The 14,743-nt window shown below is 37.0% G+C and overlaps 1 protein-coding gene across 2 annotated transcripts in view; it reads left to right on the forward strand.

The window, feature by feature from the left end:
* Positions 1 to 2,402: 2,402 nt before the first annotated feature.
* LOC119078824 (E3 ubiquitin-protein ligase TRIM9) overlaps positions 2,403 to 14,743 on the forward strand; it is a 123,334-nt gene continuing 110,993 nt past the window's right edge. For both annotated transcript variants that reach the window (XM_037186531.1, XM_037186532.1), the window contains exon 1: positions 2,403 to 3,812. In XM_037186531.1, coding sequence (XP_037042426.1) covers positions 3,027 to 3,812 — 786 coding nt within the window. In that variant the 5' untranslated portion in view covers positions 2,403 to 3,026. The remainder of the gene's footprint in view (positions 3,813 to 14,743) is intronic.

The raw sequence follows: 14,743 nt of genomic DNA on the forward strand, positions 1-14,743 counted from the left end.
ATTTAAACAAGATTTAAACGCTCCATTCCCAATTTTCTATGCTTGCTGAACGACAAACCCTTTTTCATATCCGTTCATCGAAGGCCCATAACTTAATTTTATTCATATACAAACATCAACACTCTTGTGCGGACGATATGCCCTCTCATAATAATTTACACGGTCCGACAGCATAAACAAATTTAAAGTCGGACAAAAAAGAGAAATTCAAATAAAAATTTGACAACAAATTACCCCCTTTTCAAAATGAATTATCTATAGGATAGGAACGGACCAACAACGTGATACCGGCCAAGTGTGCAAAATAAATGTCCATTGTATAACTCAGACTATAAAATGTGTTTTAAGTAAATGAACATTGCAGATTAGTTCGGTTCATGTTTTGGTTTGCTTTTCAGTCGAATTTATTACTGAGTGTAATTTTATGGCTCTAATAATTTATCGGTCCGATAACAGATATGATCTATTTATTTGTGTGTAAGAAGCAAGCTTTATGGCATGGCCAGTGTATCGTTTTGGTATAGTGTATTGTGTAGCAGCCCCTTTTTAATTGGATGTTTATTTGCTTTCCCTATTGGTATGGTCTGCTTTATCGAACGATTTCGGTTTAATGTTTCTGAAATTAAATTTTGAATTATTCGTTAAACAGAATTATCGCTCTGAGCGTAAGGTTTTAGGAGTGCAATGTATCTTCAAAAGGTGTTGTTTGGAACGTCAGAATCTGGAGAGAATGGTATGTGTACAAAGTCAATTTGAAATAAGTACTCGTTCGTATCATGATATAATCTGTAACACCACTTCTATCGTCTCGTATTCGATAGGAAATTTTTAAATTTTCTAGTTTTACCAATCATTTTTCTATATTCAGAGAATATTCTCTGGAGGTGGAAAGGGTTGCTTTGTCGTCTTTGATGATAACAGACAATGGTTGTTCCTAAATAGTGATTGACTCTTATCTCTTTGATATTCCTTATTAAGGAATACTAAATGAGGATCGAGATGAGTTAATCATGTATTTTAAGTACAAAGGGGATTTTGATAATTTTAAATGGTTTTTCTAGGATTTCCTTTTGATTTTCAAGAGTTCTTCCTTGATTTTCAAGGATTTTTCTTTTATTTCCATTGAATTTTTGAGAATTTTCCTAGCAGAGGATTTACCGAGGGGCAGATATTTGTAAATTTTGTTGACAAAGGATTTTCGACAAGACATTCCTTTGAGGATTGCCGTGGATTTTTCTATCGTTTTCGAAGAATTTACTGATTCTGGATGAATTTTCAAAGGATTTTTTTTTCAATTTTCAAGGATTTCCTCTTTTATTTGAGCTTTTTAAATGATTTTACGGATTTTATTGACGATTTTCTATGGATTTTCTATGAATTCGAGTATTTGACTGTCAAAGGTTTCACTATGAATATTTGACCCTCCCCCGACACCTCATCCTCCCTCATCCAGGGATAATCCTTACTTTTTATATTCTAAAGTTTTTGTTGATTTAAAGGACATCTTATTAATTTTAACATATGTTGAATAAAAACATCTTACCTACTTTTACGGACGGAAAGAGAACCAAGGGCCTATAATCGTATATAGGATTTAACAAATAAACAAAGTTGTAGTGAAGAAAGTCTGCGTGTTTTATGTTTAAACTTCAAAAGAAAAAGAGCTGAAAACCCAAGCTAAGTTTTTACCTTTGATCCCAGTGAATTTGAAGAAGCTTGCAAATGTAGTAGTTCAAATTTCAGAAAGACGTTAAAGAAACCATAGTATAGATATTTTGAAGAACTACTCGAAGTTAAAAGGGTATTCTACACGAAAATACTGGCTTCTAACAGTAGTCAGATTTCAAATTAATTTCTTAAAGGACTTCATTTAGTTGATTTTCGTGATACTGCGATTTTCAAGGTACAGAGAGACTCTAAGAGAATTTTTACAATATGATTTTAGGTAATGCCACCCTTGAAATTAATTTATTTTATAATGTAGGGCTTTAGGGTGTTGTATGTACATACCATTACATTTAATTGGACGGAGTGAGAGTATATATCTCCATGTGCCAAGTCAAAAAAGTTTTAAATCGAACCAAAATTCGCCGTCGCATTTCCACGACCTGACCAACAAGAATAGCTCGGTGTTTCCCTTTAAAATAATATCATTTCCATTAATAAATAAACTTTTTAACAAACGATTCTATCATTAATTTCATAAAGAAAACATTTCACTACACACGAAAACTCCATTCATAATAAACATCAATGCCATCTACTGTCGCATAGCAAAGTGAGCAATTTTTATCAACAGCTCTACTCTCTCTTCATTACTCTCTTTACAGATATGTTTCCCTTTCACAACATCATTCTACTGTATTATTTTCCACTCATATCATGTCAGTCGTTGTTTACCATTCGGTTGGGAACGTTGAGTGTTCGTCGTGATTTGATATATAATTTGATATTTATACAAAAGCTAGGGAAGTGTTTATTCCTCTTTTCCCATTGTTTGTAACAACATTTGATTTTAGTATGTGGAAAGGATTTCAATAAACCGGTCGCGGAATTTACGCGAGGTTTTTTTATATGTATAAATATTGTAGCTGTGTGTGAAACGTATGCACTGTGAATAAAAAAAATCGAATGCAGTGGTATATTATACGTGCTAGGTGAGTGAAAAAAATAGTAAAAAAAGAGTTAAACCCGGGAATATTAATGCAACATAGCCATCAATGGAATAAATTCGAGACATCACTGGGGATTAATTAGTGAGAGTGTTTTAATAATAATTCCGTAATTTTCTGCAAAGTGTTTTTAAAACCGCATAGATTTTCAATTGTGGAAACGTTTTATGTTGGTATACAAGTACGAAGTGTTCTAGCAATCTAACCACCAATAACGTGCGGTGTTGTATTTGAAATTGCCGATAATTCAAGTGGTGAGATAAGATTCATACGTGATTTTGATTGCATTCGAAACGGTGTACGTTAGCGGTCAGTATGTTCTGATACTCACATTGTTTCTAATACGCTAAGAGTATGGAGGAAGAGTTACGGTGCCCAGTTTGCAAACAATTGTACGCAAATCCTGTTTTGTTGCCATGCTATCATTCCCTATGCATTGCATGTGCCATAGACATTCAGGTACCGTCGTCAACAACACAAGTTGTTACCGCACAAGTACACCATCATCATCACTCGTCATCGTCGTCCGGCAACAGTACTGGTAGCTCAAGTGCCACCGAAAGTGTGTCGTCCGATCAAGACCAGGCCGATAAGGTCAGCATTTTGAGTGAGGCCGATTCGGGTGTTATATGTTGTACATCGCGGCCCGGCTCATACGCTGGTACGCCAAATTTACAAGGACTGCTATTCCCACCATCGTGTGGTGCCGCCGTATTTTCACTGTCTTGCCCCGTATGCCGTAAAATCGTCTTTTTCGACGAAGCCGGAGCACGCAATTTACCAGCTTATCGTACCATGGAATCGATTATAGACCGATTTTGTGAACGTGAAGCATTACGTTGTCAGATGTGCGAAACTGAACCGAAAGTGGCGGCTGTTGTGTGCGAACAGTGCGAGATTCGTTATTGTGATGGTTGTCGCGAATTGTGCCATCCAGCACGCGGACCACTAGCTAAACACAATTTGGTAAAACCGCGCGGTGCGTCGCTAATACGTGACTCGGTGTGCATTGAACACAGTGAATTATTGTCCATGTACTGTTTAACGTGCAAAGGGCCAACATGTGAACAGTGTTTAAAGGAGAATCGACATCATTCGCACGATGTACAGGCCACTGCTTCGATGTGTAAAGCACAAAAGGTAATTTCAAGAATTGATTCGATTTCATCAATTAATTGTTACGTGGAACTTGTTAAGATGGGACACCAATGTTATATCGATTTAATATATATGGGTAGGGGGCACACAAAGCTCTTTAACATCGCATTAACTTCATAAAATCGAATTTATATCGCTCTGAATCTATTTCTGGAATTTAGCCGACTGTGTAGCCTTTTCACTGTATATATGATGTTTATTGTCATATTACGAAGTTTCAGTGGATGGGGCTTTTGTTGTCTGATCTTCCTTGTCCTCAAAACATTGCTCTCTGTGTTTGTTATATTATTTGCTCGGCTCCAGTGAACTGTAAATCTAATTTCGAATAAATTGGAAAAGTGTTTATGGGGTTTTGTCAAATGCAAATTCGATTCCACACAGAAATCCACAGAAATGGCCTTTGGTTAAATACGATATTATGCTAAATTCGTTCCGAGTGGGGATATTGATTTTCGTTTCCAAAATTTTGATTCGAAATTGGTTTTTGTATTGAGCTCAAATTTACATTACACTTTGTTTGTTATACTATACCGGGGAAGTGGAGACATCATAAGGCTGGGTTGATTCGGTTGAAATTTGTCACACGAATTTTGGAGGAAATTAAATTGCATTTCGTTCATTTACACGATTGTCGAGTAATTGGATCGAGAGGAGACGGTCACGTTCCGATAAATTGAACTGATTTGGCAGAATTTTTCGGTTGGTGGGTTCAGAATTTTTGGAATTAGAGGAACAATTGGAAGTGGTTTTGGCACTCGGAAACTTTTTACGGACTTTATTTGTACGTTGAGACCGAGAAAGAATATAGGACCTGTACTGTAGGTGCATATTGTTTGATGACATATTTAAGAAGATATTAAAGATTTAAAACATGCATGGCAACACTGTACTACTACCGTATTTAGAACCTTCGCTGTTATAGTTCAAAAAAGAGTGTTAAAATATGGCACAGAGGTTTCAAGCCGTAGATGACATTCAAGTTGGCTCTGTGCCTATTTTAACCAGTTTGTTTATCTACCTGTGTTAGATTCCTACAGCATCGAAGTCAGATCATATTTTTAACGTTATCGTTGGCCTTATGGGACCAGTGGGTTGGCCTGTAGAGGCGCCACCTTTTTTTCATAGTACTTCATTCTCTGCGGCTTATTTCATGTGAACCAACTTCACATTTGTCATTACAGAACAAAAATGTCACCAAGTTGGTTCAGATGAAAATAAGCGCAGTGCCAGCAGTAATTTTATGACAGAATGTACTAACATATGGGAAAACTCTAGTACATTTCTTCTTAGTTTCTAAACATCATTCTCCTATCGTAATAACGCTCACCGACTCAGGGATTGTTCATGAAGTATGCCACGTTTGACGACTACTTTTATTTCTTTCTATCACATGTTAAGCCATATCTTCCATCTCTTTCACTAGTGTGACATACTTAATGAATGAATTAAAGTTCGTCAAAGTTATGAAAAAAGTAACAATTTTTAGGAAACTGAGTGAGTTTATGGTAGGAACAATAGAGATTTATGCGTTCACAGTCACTATAACTTTGAATGTACACCCACGTACCATATTAATGTATTTACGTTGGTTTTTTTTGTCGGCTTTCCGAAAGCTTTTCCACTATATAAACACTACAATCGCATTGAAACAAAATCATCTGCTCAGTCAAAACTGAACTAATCGATTTAACATTCATGGTAAAACCAAAACCGAGCAGACCAATAATTCTAGCCGCAAATTTGTGGTCGAATTTTGATCGATAATCTCATTTGTGAAACTACGGCTGGCCGAAAAAAAGCTCCATGTTGCCTCTAAGTTTATGCAATTTGGAGTAACATGAACTGTCTTCACAAGTTTTCGAAATTTTGTTACGTAAATAGAAGTCTGGCTGTGTGAATGGTAAATTTCCCTGACTCCCCTCAATACTTTCAAATTGCCGTTGGCACAGGGAAAGCACTAAAGATGATTAAATTTGCAATTTAATTGAACATTTTTCTTGCATCAAAAATATAAATGTTCGCCCTACGGTGAAATCCTAAAAAAACATATTGTGAATGTGATACCAGACCTGAAGAAAGAAGGAACGAGTCACAAGAGGTTTTTTTTTTACTAATTTCCATTAATTTCCCTGCATCCCATCAACGAAATGAGAATATCCAGAATGCAACAATGTAATTGCGTTATGCTGTAGAAATTTCGTTAGCTTTTACATTTTATAAATTCGCTACGTGACATGATCCACTGAGTTATTTCTAGTTATTCAAAACTTTTCTTAGCATTGTCGGAGAAGAGAATAAGAAATTGGCGAAGTTTCGAATAGAAGTGCTTGAACGAAATGTTTATATAGCGGTGGAAGTGTTGGTAAAATTATATTTGTCTGTAAACAACACTCGTTTCATTGTTCCACATTTTCGTTTATCTTTATCTGTCCTTTGATGGAGCTAATTAACGTACTTCGGTTGAAGTATATTGTAGGTTAGAAGATTGATCCATTCGTATTCATTAACGTTGTTCTTACAATCGTACTAATTGTTTTTGGGATATTTCCATTAGCAGACCTGGTAACCTTGCGTCTCGCCATATAAACAAGGCATCAGAACAGTCGGAGCATTTGCTGCGACTTAGCCCCGTACAACCCGTAATCCTATTTCGTCCGCAACCATAATACGTCCGTAGCCCTAATAAGCCCGGAACCCTAATACGTCTACAACCCTCTAATGCGTCTGTTACCAAAATGCAAGTCAAGTTGGGCATTGTTAAATTTACTGAAACTGTTCATTTTTAAAATTGCGCATAGCGCAATTACGAAAGCCCGTACGAAGTACCTTTCAAATAAAACCAACAATTTACGACATTATTTTAGAAACCCAAAATTTTTTGCCAACTTTCCATTGGGTATTCAATTACTTCTCAAATGAAACAAAAACTAGCAAAATCGGTTGAGATTTACTCGATTTATGTGCAAAAAGCACTTAGGGCCGAGTAGCGGCCTTAGTGCAAGGGCCCCAATTTGAAACTTTTTTGCCATCATTCTATTCGGCATTCAATTATCTCTCAAATGAAACAAAAAATAGCAAAATCGGATGAGATTTACTCGATTTATGTGCAAAAAACACTTAGGGCCGAGTAGCGGCCTTAGTCCAAGGGCCCTAATTTGAAACTTTTTTCGACACGTTCTTTTCGGTATTCAATTACCTTCCATAAAAAACTAAAACTAGCAAAATCGGATGAGATTTACTCGATTTATGTGCAAAAAACCCTTAGGGCCGAGTAACGACCTTTGAGCCCTCCCAACAAGCCCACATTGCATCTTACCCAAAAACAATGTTCAGCAACTTTGTTCTACTCGTCAATACCTTTCATTTGATATATCACAAGCAGCTATTGCGTGCGTATTTCGGTAGATATCGTCGAAAGACTGAAAAACACCTATAGGGCCCTAGCTCTGGAGGGGCCGACCCTACCATGCCCATTTTCGAACTTGACCTTACTTTTGTCGATACCAATCGGGAAAGAAAAGAATTTTGAAAAAAGGTTGTGATTTACTCAAGCTAGAGGGGTCACGGACGGACGGACGGACGGACGGACATTTTTAGCCCCGTACGAAGTACTGGGGGCTTATAAGATTAATATGCCGTTTGTAACATGTCGAATTGGAAGCAGCCAGTAAGGGCAAAGCATTTGGTTATGTTCATAGATGACAAATCCGCAATAAAAAAAATGTCCGTCCGTCCGTCCGTCCGTCCGTCCGTCCGTCCGTCCGTCCGTGACCCCTCTAGCTAGAGTAAATCACAACCTTTTTTCAAAATTCTTTTTTTCCCCGATTGGTATCGACAAAAGTAAGGTCAAGTTCGAAAATGGGCATGGTAGGGCCGGCCCTTCCAGAGCTAGGGCCCTATAGGTGTTTTTCAGTCTTTCGCCTATATCTACCGAAATACGCTCGCAATACCTGCTTGTGATATATCAAATGAAAGGTATTGACGAGTAGAACAAAGTTGCTGAACATTGTTTTTGGGTAAGATGCAATGTGGGCTTGTTGGGATGGCTCAAAGGTCGTTACTCGGCCCTAAGTGTTTTTTGCACATAAATCGAGTAAATCTCATCCGATTTTGCTAGATTTAGTTTTTTATGAAAGGTAATTGAATACCGAAAAGAACGTGGGGAAAAAAGTTTCAAATTCGGGCCCTTGGACTAAGGTCCCTACTCGGCCCTAAGTCGTTTTTGCACATAAATCGAATAAATCTCATCCGATTTTGCTAGTTTTTGTTTCATTTGAGAGATAATTGAATGCCGAATAGAATGATGGCGAAAAAAGTTTCAAATTTGGGCCCTTGGACTAAGGCCGCTACTCGGCCCTAAGTGTTTTTTGCACATAAATCGAGTAAATCTCATCCGATTTTGCTAGATTTAGTTTTTTATGGAAGGTAATTGAACACTGAAAAGAACGTGGCGAAAAAAGTTTCAAGTTTGGGCCCTTGGACTAAGGCCGCTACTCGGCCCTAAGTGTTTTTTGCACATAAATCGAGTAAATCTCATCCGATTTTGCTAGATTTAGTTTTTTATGGAAGGTAATTGAACACTGAAAAGAACGTGGCGAAAAAAGTTTCAAATTTGGGCCCTTGGACTAAGGCCGCTACTCGGCCCTAAGTGTTTTTTGCACATAAATCGAGTAAATCTCATCCGATTTTGCTAGATTTAGTTTTTTATGGAAGGTAATTGAACACTGAAAAGAACGTGGCGAAAAAAGTTTCAAATTTGGGCCCTTGGACTAAGGCCGCTACTCGGCCCTAAGTGTTTTTTGCACATAAATCGAGTAAATCTCAACCGATTTTGCTAGTTTTTGTTTCATTTGAGAGGTAATTGAATACCCAATGGAAAGTTGTCAAAAAATTTTGGGTTTCTAAAATAATGTCGTAAATTGTTGGTTTTATTTGAGAGGTACTTCGTACGGGCTTTCGTAATTGCGCTCTGCGCAATTTTAAAAATGAACACTTTCAGTAAATTTGACAATGCCCAACTTGACTTGCATTTTGGTAACAGACGGATTAGAGGGTTGTAGACGTATTAGGGTTCCGGGCTTATTAGGGCTACGGACGTATTATGGTTGCGGACGAAATAGGATTACGGGTTGTACGGGGCTAAGTCGTAGCAAACGCTCCGACTGTTCTGATGCCTTGTTTTTATTGCGGATTCGTCATCTATGAACATTACCAAATGCTTTGCCCTTACTGTCTGCTTCCAATTCGACGTGTTACAAACGGCATATTAATCTTATAAGCCCCCAGTACTTCGTACGGGGCTAAAAATATTAAATCTGTTACTTCTGTTGTTCAAAGTACGACTCAGTGTTTTATACAAAATCTTTTGGTTCATTTGTTTAATGTACATGTCATTGTATAAGACCATGTTAACAGGAGTCATCGTTTATTTCTGCCGTTGCTGTCGACAACAGATTATTTCAGTTACCGGTTACCATTAATACACTGATAAACGTTATTTCTGTCTATTGTTAGTCTGAAAACATTGTTCTGGCACAATCTGCCTCTAGCGTTATGAAGGGCTAACAAAGTTAGATTAGATTAGAATAGAAGGATGGAGTCAATCCTGCATTGAAGCTAAGATGGACCTGTTGTATATTCCCATGAAGTGAAATGTTACATTTTTACTTGAAATCTAGTCAAAATGAAAGGAAACAAGGCATCAGAACAGTCGGAGCGTTTGCTGCGACTTAGCCCCGTACGACCCGTAATCCTATTTCGTCCGTAACCTTATTACGTCCGTAGCCGTAATACGCCCGCAACCCTAATACGTCTACAACCCTCTAATGCGTCTGTTACCAAAATGCAAGTCAAGTTGGGCATGGTCAAATTTACTGAAAGTGTTCATTTTTAAAATTGCGCATAGCGCAATTACGAAAGCCCGTACGAAGTACCTCTCAAATAAAACCAACAATTTACGATATTATTTTAGAAACCCAAAATTTTTTGCCAACTTTCCATTGGGTATTCAATTACCTCTCAAATGAAACAAAAACTAGCAAAATCGGTTGAGATTACTCAATTTATGTGCAAAAAGCACTTAGCGCCGAGTAGCGGCCTTAGTCCAAGGGCCCAAATTTGAAACTTTTTTCGCCACGTTCTTTTCGGTATTCAATTACCTTCCATAAAAAACTAAATCTAGCAAAATCGGATGAGATTTACTCGATTTATGTGCAAAAAACGCTTAGGGCCGAGTAGCGGCCTTAGTCCAAGGGCTCAAATTTGAAACTTTTTTCGCCACGTTATTTTCTGTATTCAATTCCCTTCCATAAAAAACTAAATCTCGCAAAATCGGATGAGATTTACTCGATTTATGTGCAAAAAACACTTAGGGCCGAGTAGCGGCTTTAGTCCAAGGGCCCAAATTTGAAACTTTTTTGCCATCATTCTATTCGGCATTCAATTATCTCTCAAATGGAACAAAAACTAGCAAAATCGAATGAGATTTACTCGATTTATGTGCAAAAAACACTTAGGGCCGAGTAGCGGCCTTAGTCCAAGGGCCCAAATTTGAAACTTTTTTCGCCACGTTCTTTTCGGTATTCAATTAGACTCCATAAAAAACTAAATCTAGCAAAATCGAATGAGATTTACTCGATTTATGTGCAAAAAACACTTAGGGCCGAGTAGCGGCCTTAGTCCAAGGGCCCAAATTTGAAACTTTTTTCGCCACGTTCTTTTCGGTATTCAATTAGACTCCATAAAAAACTAAATCTAGCAAAATCGGATGAGATTTACTCGATTTATGTGCAAAAAACACTTAGGGCCGAGTAGCGGCCTTAGTTCAAGGGCCCAAATTTGAAACTTTTTTTGCCATCATTCTATTCGTCATTCAATTATCTCTCAAATGAAACAAAAACTAGCAAAATCGGATGAGATTTACTCGATTTATGTGCAAAAAACACTTAGGGCCGAGTAGCGGCCTTAGTCCAAGGGCCCAAATTTGAAACTTTTTTCGCCGCGTTCTTTTCGGTATTCAATTAGACTCCATAAAAAACTAAATCTAGCAAAATCGGATGAGATTTACTCGATTTATGTGCAAAAAACACTTAGGGCCGAGTAGCGGCCTTAGTCCAAGGGCCCAAATTTGAAACTTTTTTTGCCATCATTCTATTCGTCATTCAATTATCTCTCAAATGAAACAAAAACTAGCAAAATCGGATGAGATTTACTCGATTTATGTGCAAAAACACTTAGGGCCGAGTAGCGGCCTTAGTCCAAGGGCCCAAATTTGAAACTTTTTTCGCCACGTTCTTTTCGGTATTCAATTACCTTCCATAAAAAACTAAAACTAGCAAAATCGGATGAGATTTACTCGATTTATGTGCAAAAAACACTTAGGGCCGAGTAACGACCTTTGAGCCCTCCCAACAAGCCCACGTTGCATCTTACCCAAAAACAATGTTCAGCAACTTTGTTCTACTCGTCAATACCTTTCATTTGATATATCACAAGCAGCTATTGCGTGCGTATTTCGGTAGATATCGTCGAAAGACTGAAAAACACCTATAGGGCCCTAGCTCTGGAAGGGCCGACCCTACCATGCCCATTTTCGAACTTGACCTTACTTTTGTCGATACCAATCGGGGAAAAAAAGAATTTTGAAAAAAGGTTGTGATTTACTCTAGCTAGAGGGGTCACGGACGGACGGACGGACGGACGGACGGACGGACGGACGGACGGACGGACATTTTTTGTATTGCGGATTCGTCATCTATGAACATAACCAAATGCTTTGCCCTTACTGTCTGCTTCCAATTCGACGTGTTACAAACGGCATATTAATCTTATAAGCCCCCAGTACTTCGTACGGGGCTAAAAATGACGTTTTGTTTTATGACAGTTCAGGTGGGAAAATGTTTTTTTTTTATTTTGACAGGTGAGAAAATATAAATTTTCTCCTTCAAACTGTCCCATTTGTTTTGTTTTGAAAAATCGTGTAACAATTTGCATACCTTGTTTCGCAAATATGAAATAGCTATTTACGTATGCTTCGAACGAAGTGGTACAAGCGAAAGTGCCTAAAATCGTCCAAGACAGTAGGACTTTCGATATTTTTAACGTTGGGAATTGGCAACGGACTATTAGAATATCTACAAGTAAGTGTTACATACAAAGCGAAGGCAAAATCATCTTGTCCAGCCGACGTATGTTTGATGCAAAACTAGAGAGAAAAATCGAAAATTGACTTCATTTTCGTTCCCGATGCTTGAAAAACATTTATGTTCGCCTCTAAAAGAAAGTACTCCAACTCAAGAGTTCGCAACACTCGCTTCGCTCTGACCCTAAGAGTTTTGCTATTTTTTCCATGTTTAAGCTAATAACTATTTCTCCACAACATTATTAGGTCAATGTAGCAGGTAATTGCAGATTCGACAAAAAACGTTTAAAGAAAAGCATCAGAATCAGATTTCAATTCATAAATCATACGAAAGCTTAATTAATTTCTATTATTCAATTATCCATGTTCCATAATTGTATGCTGTGATAAGTTGACACATCACTTCATTGCTGTCTGTTAAATAGACTGTTCAAACTATCGTAATGCGGTAGTACAATATTGCCACTCGTATTTTCCCTTGACATCCTTTTTAAATACAATTTATTTATAATAATAAACTGGATGTGATGCATAATGCAAGATGCCCTGTTGAGATTCTGGTATATCTGATAAAATATTATTTCAGTTTTGCTTTTAACAAAATAATTTAAGATTTTCGATAATTTCAAGAGAATACGGGTAGGGTGCATCTATTATAACATACGTACGTATATATAGTCACAGACGATCGTTAAGTAGCTGGAGGGCGGTTTTGTCAATCTCGAATGTTATTTGATTTGCTGTTTGTGGGTTTAAAATAACATTTCGTGTGTTGATTTCATTATCTTCAACATGATTTATGTCATATATTCATTCCGTACGGTCGTTAAGTCGTTTGAAGATTTTCAATCACGACAAACGTAACTAAGTGACTGGATAAAATTCAGTTTCGAATCGACTGTGTGTGTGTACTTATTCCATTGAACTCGATCACGTACGAAACATTACATTCGAAATGATTTACTGCAGTTCAGTCGAATACCGCCAGCAATATACCTCATAATCCTCATGTGAACACTGACATACCTATCGTAATTTTCACCTATATAGCCGACCATAAAAGATAAATGCTAAGACACACACCGTGCATAATTGAATAATGTTAGGAACTGACAATTATTTATAGTTGCGCTGTATAACCGAACATTAAAACGTCATAGTTTGAGTGCATTATATATTTGAAAGGTAATTTACTGATGTGTCGTCTCTTCATTAACGTTGTGATCGATAGAGCTCTGTACGTAAATACACTCGCTCGTCAGATTGCATACAAATCGAATGATGGCCATATTTTGTCAGAACTAATTATCAAGAAAACCTCTTGTGCATATACACATCCAATTTGAATCAAAGTTGAACGTTAATTTGCTAGCATAAGTAGTTATCTCTTGCACCATGTTATTTATCACCATATGGTTATACATATGCATGCATGTTCCATGCAGCCACTTATATTCCAACAATCATTTTATCTCATTTACGGTATGAGATAACAGAGAGAGAATGTAGCTCCTTATCTGTTCATCTGCAACCACCAGCAAAAGATGTTTTAAGTGTGTCTTTCGGGTTCGTTTTTCTTTTTCCTTTCAAACACAAACTCGTTAAGTTTCGTGAGAACCATTTCTATACCATTCAGTATCTTTAATAACACAATCAACGCACTAATTTACATGCCAGTCTCTTGTACGTATATTTATCGTTCATTTCGATTGTAAACTACCATTCTTTACCGTACACTTAAACATGCCATTCTTATTCCCCATTCAATTTGATCGTTTTTTATGGTTTGTTGTGTATTTATATCTCAAGAGTACCTGCGTGAACTTGATGAAAATATCACCACAACACTTTATGCGAACGGATTGATGAAACGTCTGATAAGTCACAAAAAGATGTACATTCTACCAGGATATCGCATTAACACTAATCGTCGTCATATGTTCGAACATAAAACTATCTGTTACTAACTCTTTCATGTTATAGCACATATAGGATGTACAACTGTCGAGTGAATAATAACCATCGATAATATCGTAGGCAGTGGCAGATGCTAAGGATTTTAATTCTTGCAAATTTGTAAATCAAATGTTCGTTCGGCTTGTTTTTTTACCTCAGGCGTACAAAATTTGAAAATTAAATATTTGCGCTTGTGTTGGGGGGGTTAATCGTCGAGTTATGTTTTGGGAATAGATATGTTCTGAGTGAACGCCATTTTCGACATATGTTTTGCATTACAATTTTCCATTGATAATCGTGTTAAAGTGAAACGAATCGATCGGGATGTGTACACACAATGGTATAATTGGCATATTGCTGAGGAACAACAATTATTAGAATTTTTTTTGAAGAGACCTTAAAACCAGGGCCTATTTTCAGGAGTTTTTTTTTCGTAATTTTTTTTAGGAATTTTCGAGAATTTTTAAGAATTTTGAGTTTCAAGAATTTTGAAAAATTTCAAGAATTTACAGAACTTTTAGGAATTTTTAGAATTTTCAGGAATCGAATTCACGAAAATAGGTCCGTTTGAGGGCCTCAATTTTAGAATTTGAATTGTTTTTGAATGTGGTTAACACAAGACATACATACCAAGTAGATCATAACCCTTTTTAAATCAAAAGAAAATTTAGAATTTGTTGGGGTTCCACTTATTCGGTCTGTCCAATTCTTTTCCACTATTAAAATCTGAACTTTTTCCCCTTTTCTTTGTTTTACGACCTTTTTGCGCTGAACATCATAAAATCACATGCGAAATTCAAAATGCATGTTAGCGCAC

Source organism: Bradysia coprophila, unplaced genomic scaffold (assembly GCF_014529535.1).
Source record: "Bradysia coprophila strain Holo2 unplaced genomic scaffold, BU_Bcop_v1 contig_297, whole genome shotgun sequence".
Taxonomy (NCBI): Eukaryota; Metazoa; Arthropoda; class Insecta; order Diptera; family Sciaridae; genus Bradysia; species Bradysia coprophila.